The sequence below is a fragment of the Hypanus sabinus genome, chromosome Y, assembly GCF_030144855.1.
Source record: "Hypanus sabinus isolate sHypSab1 chromosome Y, sHypSab1.hap1, whole genome shotgun sequence".
Classification (NCBI taxonomy): Eukaryota; Metazoa; Chordata; class Chondrichthyes; order Myliobatiformes; family Dasyatidae; genus Hypanus; species Hypanus sabinus.
Genome location: NC_082740.1, coordinates 775,886 through 788,654, shown reverse-complemented (window position 1 = coordinate 788,654; position 12,769 = coordinate 775,886). Strand labels below are relative to the sequence as shown.

At 44.3% G+C, this 12,769-nt stretch overlaps 1 protein-coding gene across 6 annotated transcripts in view; it reads left to right on the top strand.

Annotated features, from left to right (window-relative positions):
• Positions 1 to 12,769, top strand: part of LOC132385332 (puromycin-sensitive aminopeptidase-like) — a 330,919-nt gene that overhangs the window by 289,841 nt on the left and 28,309 nt on the right. For all 6 annotated transcript variants that reach the window (XR_009509156.1, XM_059957354.1, XM_059957353.1 and 3 more), the window contains one exon: positions 6,799 to 6,855. Coding sequence is in view for 5 of the 6 variants with exons in the window: in XM_059957354.1 (XP_059813337.1) it covers positions 6,799 to 6,855 (57 nt within the window). In the remaining variant the exon portion in view is untranslated. The remainder of the gene's footprint in view (positions 1 to 6,798; positions 6,856 to 12,769) is intronic.

Here is a 12,769-nt window from a genome sequence, read left to right as displayed (position 1 = left end):
GGACTCTGCTTGGTTAGACCAAGTCAGGTCATTTGGGTTATTCACCCCAAGGAACTTAAAGCTTTTAACCTGTTTCACCTGCGCACCACTGATGTAGATGGGGTCATGCGGTCCGCTACTCCTTCTGAAGTCAACAACAATTCCTTCATCTCGCTGACGTTGAGGGATAGGTTATTGTCTTTGCACCATGCCACCAGGTTCTTAATTTCCTGTCTGTACTCAGACTCATCATTACCCAAGATACAGCCTACAATTGTGGTGTCATTAGCAAACTTATATATTGAGTTTGATGGAAACTTAGCTATACAATCATGGGTGTACAGTGAGTACAGCAGGGGGCTGAGTACACAGCCTTGTGGGGCCCCGGTGTTCAGAGTGATTATAGAGGAGAGCTTGTCCCCTATTTTTACAACCTGGGTCCTGTCTGTGAGGAAGTTAAGGTCCAGCTGCAGATCTGAGTGCTAAGACCCAGGTTCCAGAGCTTAGGAATCAGTTTATTTGGAATGATGGTATTAAAGGCAGAGCTGTAATCAATGAAAAGGAGTCTTACATATGCATATTTATTCTCCAGGTGTTCTAAGGAGGAATGTAGTGTCAGAGAGGTGGCATCTGCAATTGATCTGTTGCTCCGGTAGGCGAATTGCAAAGCGTTGAGTTTGACCGGTAGGTTATGGTTGATGTGTACCATAACCAATCGTCGAGACACTTCATAGCAATTGATGTCAGAACCACAGGTTGACAGTCATTCAGGCATGCCACCTTGCTTTTCTTGGGCACTGGGATTATCATTGCCTTTTTAAAACACGAGGGGATCTTAGACTGAAGCAGGGAGTAGTTGAAGGTGTCAGCAAACACTCCAGCTAGCTCGCTTGCACAGGCCTGGAGAACCCGTCCCGGGACGCCATCTGGACCCATCACCTTCCTTGGATTTATCTTCAGGAAGGCTCTTCTAACATCTTCCTCGGTGACAATGAATCTCGATGCCACCAGGTCCGGTTCATCCAGAGGGGGTGGGACGCTCCTCTTCTGTTAGAATCTTGCGTAGAATACATTAAGTTCGTCAGGAAAAGAAGCAATACAGTTGTTGATATTCCCAGCCTTTTCTTTGTGCCCAGTGATCTCATTTAGACCCTGCCATAGTCTACTGGCATCCCTCTGGTTAGCCTGAGCTTCCAACTTGGCTTAATATTGCCTCTTGGCACCCTTAATGGCTTTCCGGAGTTCACACCTGGATTCCATGTAGCGACTGGTATCTCTGGACCTCATAGTTCATCCAAGGCTTCCTGTTAGGGAATACCCGGATCGTCTTGCAAGACACACAGTCCTCTGTGCATTTCCAGATGAAGTCCATGACAGCTGAGGCATACTCATCGAGGTTAGCTGCCAAGTCCTTGAATACTAACCAGTCCACCGATTCAAAGCAGTCACAGAGAACCTCATCCGTTTCCTCTGTCCAACACGACACCACTTTTGACACCGTGACCTCCCAGTTCAGTTTCTGTTTGTAAGCCGGGAGGAGGAGTACGGCCTGATGATCCTATTTTCCGAAGTGAGGCCGTGGTAGGCATCCTTGACTGCTGTGTAGCAGTGGTCAAGTACAGTCAGGCCTCTAGTGGAGCAGGAGATATGTTGGTATAACTTTGGCAGCACTTTTCTGAGGTTGGCCTGGTTAAAGTCCCCGGCTGTAATGAGCAAAGCCTCCAGATACCTGGTCTCAAGTTCACTGATGTTGGCATACAGTGTATTCACAGCACACTCCACATCCGCCTGGGGGGAATGTAGACCACTGTCAGTATGACCGAGGTGAATTCCTGTGGCAGATAATACTTTCTAATTCCGTTGACATGCTGGAGTATCTCTTCTGTATCCTTTCCAATTTCCCTATTAGTTCACAGCTATGTTAAACCAGCACTAATGTTTAATAAATTCATTCCTCAACAACTTTTTCCCAATTTATGTAAGTGACTTGAATGAAGACATTAAAGGTCAAGAGAAGGTTTGCAAGGATGATCCTGGGAATAAAAAGGCATTAATATGTGAGGAACATTTAATTACTCTGGGGCTGTAGTAGTGGCAGTTAAGAAGAATAGTGGGGGGCAGGCACAGCCTCAGAATAGAAGAACGTCCCTTTAGAGCAGAATGGAGCTGAGAGGGGAAATAAATCAGCCATGATGGAATAGCAGAACTGACTGAATAACAAGTCAAGCGAACTGAAATTTATTGTCATTTAACTACATACATGTATATAACATATATAATGTACATTGAAGCAAAATAATTCTTCGAACCAGGGTGTAAAACACACATCACACAAGATAATGTTTGAACATAAGGATAAAATTTACAGATTAATCACACATAAACAAGGTAAAATGTATTAATATTGTAAGACAAGGAACAGATTAACCAATGACAGTTTGAGTACAATGTGACAGAGAGTTGGGAGGCCTAATGGCCAGAGGGTAGAATTTGTTTCTCATCCTGACAGTTCTTGTTTTTATACATCTGCCTGTTAATAGAAAGTCAAAGAAGATGCTGGATGGATGGTGGGATCCTTAATTATACTAAGCACCCTGTGTACACAGTGCCCTGATAAATGTTCTGGATGGATGTTAGGGTAACCACTATGATCTTCCCATATGGTCTCAGAGTTCTTTATAGCGACATCTGGTTTGATGTTTGACTGCTCCCATACCAGATGATGACGCAACTTATCAGGTATCTTTCAATGGTGCTTCTATAAAATCTATTTAAGATGAGGGTTGGAAACCCCGTTTGCCTTAACCAAGTGGAGGCACTGCAGAAACAATGGGTCTATCTGGATAAGCAAGTTGTGGGTGTTAGGCAAACAAAAGAAATAGGAGGTGTAGGTTTGAGAACTACGAAGTTGATGGTGGTAGATAGAAGACCCCAGAGTCAATAAGATTGGTGATGGTGTGGGAGACAAAAGTCTGGTGTTCCTCAGTGGGGTCCTGTTCAAGGGGAAGTAAAAGGAGATGTCTGAGAGTTGGCATTGGGTCAGTATGCCAGATCTGTGGGTTTGATGGTGTTAGGATTAGTGCAGAGGGAGTGGGAACCAAGCGTTGGAAGGGGAGATTGGAGAGGGGTGTGTTGAAGTCTAGACAGTCAATATCCCATTGGCAGTTGGTAATGAAAGGTCCAGAGTGGGTAGAAGACTATGATGGGGGTGTCCAGGAAAGGAGGAGGGTTGAAGATGGAGAAGGGGGTCATCAGTGCAGGGTGGAGAGTCTTTGTCAATGAAATAGGCCAGAGATGGAGGCAGTGGAAGAAGAGCTCAGCATCGTGGTAGGCGCGGAACTTATTGAAACGTGCATACAGGGGAACACAGTGAGGCCTTACTGAGGACAGAATGTTTTGTCTCAGGGAAGATCAAAGGGTAATATGAAAACATGCACATATGAGAGCTGGGATCTGGTGGGGTTGGAGGAAAGGGTTTTGTTGTGCTTGAGGGGAAGAGAGGTTTGGGATGTTTAGGGATGATCGGAAAAGAGAAAGATGGGATCTCCAAGGACCCAAGCACTGGTGGTATTGACTCAAGAGCTGAGAGAGGTGGAATTGGAAGTGGTGGTGGAGCAAAGCTTAAATTTTTCTTAGCAAGATTCAGCCTGTCCCCGCAACCCCCCCCACTGTTCTAGTCAAGTGGTGGCGCAGTGAGATCAGCACCAGGCTCAAGAACAGAGGTTCCTGAGTTTGATCCAGTCACAGTCCGCCCCCGTGCTGGGTTGATGTTGAGCGTGCAACTCGACCTCGTGAGAAAAAACACTGCCACTTCCAGTTTAAATTCCCACGCAGAATATTATGGAGGATCAAATACAGTGCCCAAACCCAGCACAGCCCCCACTTGTCCCATTTAAACTGTCTCAGTGCGGTAGACTTTTGAATTTGGGGAATTCAGTGTGATGGTCCTTAGGACCCAGTGGACCTCAGGAGCCAGTGGAGGTCAGGACCCGCTGCCCACAGTGTTTCTTTTCCGTTGATGGGAAGTGATCACAGTTGAAAATAAAGTGGAAATAATAAGTTGTTTGGAAAGAGGTGAAACACCATCTGTCATTGGAAAAGCGTTAGGCTACAGTTGGTCAACGATTGGAACAATTTTAAAGGATAAAGTGAGAATAATGGAGCATGTGAAAGGCCCTGCCCCAGTGAAAGCTACTATTATTACTAAACAATGCAGTGGTTTAATTATTGGAATACATACGTTTCTTAAGTGTTTTATATGCATAGGAAGGTAAAATATATAATATATACTAAGACAAACATTTGACTAACTGATGCTGAATAATAGCAGATGTACTTGTTCCGACTTATATACAAATCCGACTTAAAGACAGACTCAGGAACGGAACTCATACGGAACCCAGGGACTGCTGCCTGCAGTCAATATCCTCCATATAGGCTCTAAGTAGGTTTCTTTCCATGTGGCGATTTCAAGATCAGTACCCTATCCCAAACATACAAGGTTTTTTGGCATGTTTAGTTGGAAAATTAATTTCAACTGAAGTTGACTTCATTAGGAGTAACCATCATATGTTTGTGTGCTCATTCCCAAAATTTGGGTTTTGAGTTTCTACACGTGAGATTTGGGCTGGAAAATGCAGCACAGACTTTCCAACAGCATATAGATTATGTATTAAAAGATTTAGATTTTCTTTTTGTTTACCTGGATGATGTACTTGTTGCCACTGCATCAAAATTTAAACATTAATAACATTTCTTCACACTTTTCAAATGCTTAAGCCAGCATGGGTTGGTTATTAGTCCGACTAAATGTCAGTTTGGGTTGTCAACCATTGCCTTTCTCAGCCATCACATCTCCATGGAAGTGCGATCTCCTCCCATTAAAGCATGTTACAGCCATTTGTCTTCTTTAGCCAGCAGCTCTGTCCCGTATAGGAAAGTACAACACCTATCATCATGAGCTTCTCTCTTTCTGTCTGGCTGTCCGCCAATTTTGTTTTCTGCGGGGTTGCCATTTCACAGTCTTGGTTGACCATAAATACCTGGTGCATCCAGTGGTCAAAATATCAGAAGCGTGATCTACACGGGAGCAACATCTCACCTACATATCTGAGTTCACAACTGATATACAATATCAAGGAGAAAGATAATGCTATGGCTGATTGTCCCTCACAGCCAGCCATTGAGACCATACTCATAGGGGATGACTATGCCAGCATGGCAGCTGATCAAGCTACTGGCCCACAGGTCCAGGCTTACCGAACAGCAGTCACGGGCCTGCTGTTGGCTGACATTAAGTTTGGGAAGCTAAGGGTTCTCTTGTGTGTGATGTCTTAACCAGATGCCTGCAAATATCCCATTATGCCTGCAAACTGGACACTGACTGTTTTTGACTCCATATATGGCCAGTCATATCCAGGCCAGAAGACAGCACAGAAACTGGTTGCGCTAAAGTTTTTGTGACGTGGCCTCAGAAAATACATGCGTGATTGGACTGCAGTCTATATTGAGGCCAGTGGGTAAAAATCAACCATTGTGTTCGTGTGACAATTTGACCATGTCCATGTGGACCTGATACCACCAGTGTTCAGCGATTGTCCCTCTAGCATTGATGATAGCTACAGATGTGACTCGATGGTTCATCAGTACTTGGGTTGTGATAACTTAGATTTGGGCTACATCACATCATACACCTACAGTCCAATGTTCCATACGAACAGTTTCACTGCTTCCTAAAGGCTGTTCTGAGGGTTTTCTTGACAGATGAATGTTGGCATGATCAGCTCCCATGGATCCAGCTGGGGCTCAAGAACAACTCCAGAAGAGGACCACCAGCCATCTGTGGTTGATTTTTTATACAGGCAGTTGATACGTGCCAGATGATTTTATTCCTGACATCACAATTGCGTGTGTTACATCCTCTTCAATAAATTTGATACTTTGTCACTATTCCTATCTCCCAACATGGTATAGAGCACTCTTGGGTTCCCGTTGGTCTACATTGCATCTCATTTGTTTTTGACCATCACTAACATCTTAGGCCTCCTTACGATGGCCTGTTCTGCATTTTGGAATGGATATGAAAGACCTAAACCTGAATGTATTTTGATCCATCTTATTAAAATGGCCCAACAAAATTTGGAGGATTCTGCTACCATGTCCCTGCTGACATGGTATGACCATGAACATGTCAACACACTTCTGGATGAGCCAGAGACTTCTGCTGTTCTTTCAGCCATAGAATAATAGTTAGATGGCTTTTCCAAGATCCAGACAGGCTTATAATGCTAGTTTTCTGGGGCATGGGGAGGGGCTGTGTAGGTAATGTAATTGTTGGAAATTCACAGCCACCGACATTGAGTTGGGCTTCACTTTAAGAGGCTAGTCTGATGTGATGACATGAAGTTCTTTTACCAAGTTTTATGTCCTGTGTTTGGTTCAAAATAAAGAGAATTGTTACAGTCTCCCTTAAAAATGCCTCTGCATTTTATTTATGTAAACCTACAGTACTATAACTCACTTTGCCAACAAATTAAGAATTGATAGGAAAGTAAGATGTGAAAAGAACATAAGGAAAGGGAATAGGTTGGGTGACTATACAACACAGTACATGCTGTTCAGCCCATAATGAGCCGACCCTCATTCTCCCAGATTGTGCCAGGAGATCCCACTCTCACAAGTGATCAAAGAGACATTCAAAATTGAAATGCCTATGTGAAATTGTTTCTGTGTTCCAAACCATGCCGTAAGCAGTGATCTGTGATGTTCTTTATCACATTCCTTTCAATGGCGGTGACCTGTCTTATCTCATTTCCTCAGGTATATTTAACAGTTCTGAAGCACGGAGATGCAACAACATTAGACACAATGTTGAAGGTAGGTAATTGTTACTGCATCTTAAGCCCAGGAGCCATTTTCCTTTCCATTAATGTTCTGTCAGCTGGTTGCTGTTACTGTTTCTTTAATTAAACCAGAAGCTGTGCAATATTTGTACTTTTCCCTTAAAACTTGTTTGGTTTTAAGGATGAGCTATTTGATTCTTTGGTGGATGGGGCCTTTGCCAAGAAGGAAATATTAACGAAGGTTAGTGGCAAATAGAAACAAATAGTGGAATGCTTTGTTGCACCATTAGCAAGGATGTGTTAATTCTCCTTGAGGTTTCAATAAGTGGCCAACCATGATTTTGGGAATCTGATGCAGTGAAAGGAAAATGATACAGAAAATAGGACAAGTGGAAATTGAGAGATTAAACAATAATGTAAGGGGTAATTAACGGAATGCCACCTGGGAAGGAGACGCCAGAGGCAGTGTGGAAACAGAGGTGTGGCAGGTGTGCTGGAATCCATGCAACAGCTGGGCCAGTTCTTCCATTGCACTGCTAATCAGTGTATGCTCCCTGGAAAACGAGCTGGATTGGCTTCATCTGCAGGTAACCCAGTACAATACGAGGAACTACTGCATTCCTGTTCTAGCTGAAATGTGACTCGAGAATAGTATCTCTCACACCATCAATCTTATCTATGCCACTCAGCAACTTGAACAAATATTAAACACAAAATACTCTGCAGATGCTGGGGTCAAAGCAACAAGCACAACACGCTGGAGGAACATTGCAGGGCAGGCAGCATCCGTGGAAATGAACAGTCAACATTTTGGGCCAAGACCCTTCGTCAGGACTGAAGAAGGAGGGGGCAGGGGCCCTATGAAGAAGGTGGGGGGAGGGGGTAACCAATCAGGAAAGATCAAGGAGTGGGGAATGGGAAGTAGGGAGGGGATAGGCAGAAAAGATGAAGAAAGAATGTAAGGGGAAAGCATTATGGGTAGTAGAAAGAGATGGAACCATGAGGGAGGTGATAGGCAGCTAGAGGAGGAGGCAAAGTGAAACTGGGTTGGGGGAAGGGAGGTGGAGGGAATTACTGGAAGTTGGAGAATTCAGTGTTCATGCCAAGGGTCTGAAGACTCGTACCAGATGGTATATGAGGTGTTGCTGTTCCAACCTGTTTGGCCTCATCATGATAGTAGAGGAGGACATGTATGGACATATCCAAATGGGAATGTGAAGCAGAGTTAAAGTGGGTGGCAATTGGAAGATCCCGTCTGTTGTGGCGGACGTAGCAGAGGTGCTCGACGAAGTGGTCCCCAATCTGTGTCGGGTCTCGCCAGTGTAGAGGAGGAAGCACCAGATGCAATAGATGACTCCAACAGACTCGCAAGTGAAGTGTTGCCTCACCTGGACGGACTGTTTGGGGCCCTGAATGGTGGTAAGAGAGGAGGTGTAGGGACAGGTGTAGCACTTGTGCTTGCAGGGATAAGTATCAGGTGGGAGTTCTGTGGGGAGGGACGAGTAGACCAGGCAGTCGCAGAGGGAACGATCCCTGTGAAAAGTGGAGAGGGGTAGATAAGGTAAGATGTGCTTGGTGGTGGGATCCTTTTGAAGGTGGCAGAAGTTGCGGAAGTTGCTGAATCTGGAGGCTGGAGGGGTGGTAGGTGAGGACAAGGGGAACTCTGTTCCTGTTGTGGTGAGGGCCGAAGTATGGGAAATAGAAGAGGTGCAGGTGAGGGCATCATTGATGACGGCAGAAGGGAAACCATGATCCTTAAAGAAAGAGGACATTTGAGATGTCCTGAAAGAGGCTTTCCATTCCAGGACATCTCAAATGTCCATTTTCTTTAAGGCACCTGCTCTCAGAATGAGGCTTTCTGTTCCAGTCTATACCAGCCTCCTCTACTGCCATGATGAGGCCAAACTCAGGTTGGAGGAGCAACACCTCATATACTGTCTGGAATATGAGTCTCTAGCCCCTTGGCATGAACGTTGGATTCTCCAGCTTCCAGTAATTCCCTCCCCATCCCAGTTTCACTCAGCCTCCTCCTCCAGCTGCCCATCACCTCCCCCATGGCTCCACCTCCTTCTGCTACCCATAGTGCTTTTCCCCTTACATTCCTCCTTCATCTTTACGGCTTACCCCTCCTTACTTACCTTCCCCCACCCCTTGATTTTTCCTCATTGGTTTTTCACCTGGCATCTACCAGCCTTCTTTCCACCCTCCTCCCACCTTCTTCATGGGGTCGCTGTCCCCTCCCTCTTCAGTCCTCTCGAAGGGTCTCAGCCCGAAACATTGACTGTTCGTTTCCACAGATGCTGCCGGACCTGCTGAGTTCCTCCAGCGTGTTGAGCTAATACTAATTTTGTGACTCTATGTACTATCATAACTATATATGCTATGTGTGACTAAATGTACCATTTTGCACCTTGACCCAAGAGGAACAGTATTTCTTTTAGCTGCATGCATGTGTATGGATGAATAACAATTTTTAACTTGAAAAGGTGGGATCAAAACAAGTTAACGGTAGAAATAGCGATAAATTCTCTGAAACTATTGATGGTTTTGCTGAATCCAGAAGTCTATAAAGTGCTGTGCTGGAAGATGATGTTGTTTTTCATTGTGATTACAGTGGTCAGGACAGTTTAGGTTAAGGAGAAGGGAAATCTAAAGTAACACACAATGATAAGCTTAGCAAACAGAAGAATATTTTGTCGAGGTGGGTCAACCAATCTGAATTTTTACGACCCTCTTTCTCCACATCTCAGTACTAAATTGACATCCTTCAAACCTGGAGTCGTGCCCTCGTGTCCTAGATTCCCCTACCATGCGAAATAACCTAATCTGTTAAGGCCTTTTAATATGAATATCATAGAATGTTTCTATGAGATACTTCCTCATTCTCCTGTAGAGGGGATGCTGCTCAAGAGCTGCCAGACATCTCCCATCCATTTCATTCCTGGAATCCAATGTCAGTATATCCTTTCTAAAATAAGGAGCCCAAAACTGCACACACAGTACTCCAAGTGTGGTCGCATTAGTGCCTTATAGAGTCTCAACATCACATTCCTTCTCTTATATTTTATATCTCTAGAAATAAATGCCAAAATTGCATTCACCTTCTTCATAACCAACTCAACCTGGAGGTTAAACTTTAGGGTATCTTGCACAAGGATTTTAAATTCCCTTTGCATCTCTGTATTTTGAATTCTCCCCTCATCTAAGTAACAGTCAGCCTGTTCGCTTATTCCACCAAAGTGCATGACCATACACTTTCCAACTTTGTATTTTACTAGACAATACAAAGTCAGTGCGGTGGCCCATTGGGGCACCCTTTGAGAGAAGGGTAGTGCAGTCTGATGTGACCAGAATGAACATTAAATTCTCCTGAATGCTATTGCTATCTCTTTGCTTTGGAAATTGAAGAAAAATTCATTTTATTAATGAAAAAAGATGTTTAGCAAGGGAAATATAGCTCCTCCTTGTTTAACGAAGGATACTTTTGATGGCAACATTTCTGGTTGATCTGCCACCCTTGTGCCTTCCGTTGTCATTTTGGAGACGTGCAGTGCTTTGATCCGCCGTCTCTTCATGTCTTCTGCTGTTTGTTGTTTGTCTCCGATCCTGGGGACATGCATGTCTCTTCCTCCCTCCTATGCCTGTTGTCATTCTGGAAATGTGCATACCTCTCCTCCTCTGTCCCATCTTTTTTGTCCTGACTCTTTGATCCTGGAGTCATGCGGCCCTGGCTTCATCTGATTCTTGTTCTCTCCCTCTCCTTGCCACTGCCCGACGACGTTTGGTGTCATCGCTTGACCATAATGTCCCCCTTCTCTTTCCACATGGCATAATTAGGCTGACCTTTTTTTTACCTTAATTCTAGATAGAAGATACGAAGCAGTACCACCAATACCAAAGGAAGCTTATTATTCTTGATAACGTGTTTGACACTGTCCTAAATGGACGTGAAATAGTCATCGCTGCCCTTTGACTGCAGCGAAGGGTTTGATGGGTGTCTCGAAGTACGTCATTACAATAAGATTTGATTATCTTTTATGAATGGGTGGTAGTTAGATCTGTCCCAATCCTGCATATGCTGATGATGATTATCAGTATGTGACCGCTTGAAGTAGAGCTGCCCTGCCTTTGTGCTCCGCTTGGTGTCGCTGCTGTGAGCATCGTGAGTTGCTTGTGAGGCTGGCCGTGTGCATGCGTCGTGGTGTCATGTTGCAGTTTCCATCATGGGCGGACACCGGTGCTCTCGGGTGAAAGAGGGATTATTGATTTTGACGAGTGAGCAATTTTATACGAATATATGATCTGAACTTTGCCTGCAATCTGTAAGTTAGTGCATTTTAAGTCAATTTAACCAAAAATTAGTGCTATTGTAATGCACTTGTAACCCCCAGGGTCACCTCAGGCTGGCTCAGCTCGTTCTCGTCTAGGGGGAGCAGCCTTCGGCCCCGCCAAACTGGATAATCAGCTGGTGTGGATGCTGTGTGATGTCCCCGCCTTGCCCAAAAACAGACAGTACACCATATGCGATTAAATGATTACAATTTATAAAGGTTACTATAACTAAGTGATTAATAACGATACAGTACATATGAAGGAAAATAAAATAAAGAAAAGGCGCCAACTCATCAAAGTCCGAACCACTTCGTGCCCAACCATTGGAGCTCAATTACTGAAGTCTTCTGGCCACCATTCGATCCCCTCCAAACTCCTCAACTCGCAGCTCAGGACCACCCGAAGTGGTCAACCAGCACATCTATCTTAGTCTCCTCTCCTCGGGGTACCTCCTGCCCTTGGACCCCCACGGGGTCCATTCCTCACCCAGTTTACAGCATCGCATCCTCTCTCTTTCACCCCCTCACGTCCATCTCCCCAAAAGTCCGCCAACAATAGTTTACAGACTCAGAAGAAAGAACATTAATCCCAATTGGTTAAAAAAGGAATACAATTCTCGTTATCAGTAAATTTTAACCCAAACAAGCTCCCAGCACTCTCTCGCAACAAAGAAGCATTCCTACTTTTAACAAAACAAAGAAGCCATTTTGATTAACATACACATTAACAAAGAAAAAGAAGAAACCCCCTTTACACACTATTTGCACTAATTGGAAGTCACAAACAGACAATCAGGGCATGGTAGTTTTAATAGTATATGGATTTACCACTTCTTTGCCCATTCCCCATTCTTTCTGTAGGCTCTCTGTTTCCTCAACACTATCTGCAACTCCACCTATCTTTGTATCATCGGCAGTACCATAGTCCAAATCATTGACATACATCATAAAAAGCAGCAGTCCCAGTTTAACCCCTGTGGAACTCCACTGGTAATGGGCACCCAGCCAGAATAGGGTCCCTTTATTCCCACTCTCTGTTTTCTACTGATCAGCCAATGCTCCACCCATGCTAGTAACTTCCCTCTAATTCCATAGGCTATTATCTTGTTAAGCAGCCTCATGTGCGGCACGTTGTCAAAGTGCATCTACTGCATCTCTTTTGTCTACCCTGCTTGTAATTTCCTCAAAGAATTGCATTAGGTTAGTAAGGCAAGATTTTCCTTTCAGGAAACCTCGCCGACTTTGGTCTATCTTGTCATGTGCCTGTAGGTACTCTGTAATCTCAGCTCTAACAATTGATTCCAACAACTTCCCAACCACTAATGTCAGGCTAATAGGTCTATAGTTAACTTCCTGCTGCCTTGCACCCTTCTTAAATAGCGGGGTAACATTTGCAATTTTTCAGTCATACGGTACAATGCCAGAATCTATCAATTCTTGAAAGATCTCTCCAGCTACTTTCTTCAGAACCTGAGGTTGCAGTTCATCAGGTGAAGAATATTTATTCACCCTCCGACCATTAAGCTTCCTGAACACCTTCTCATTCGTAATTTTCACTGCACTAACTTCACTTCCCTGACACTCCTGAATGTTTGGTATACTCCAGACATCTTCCAC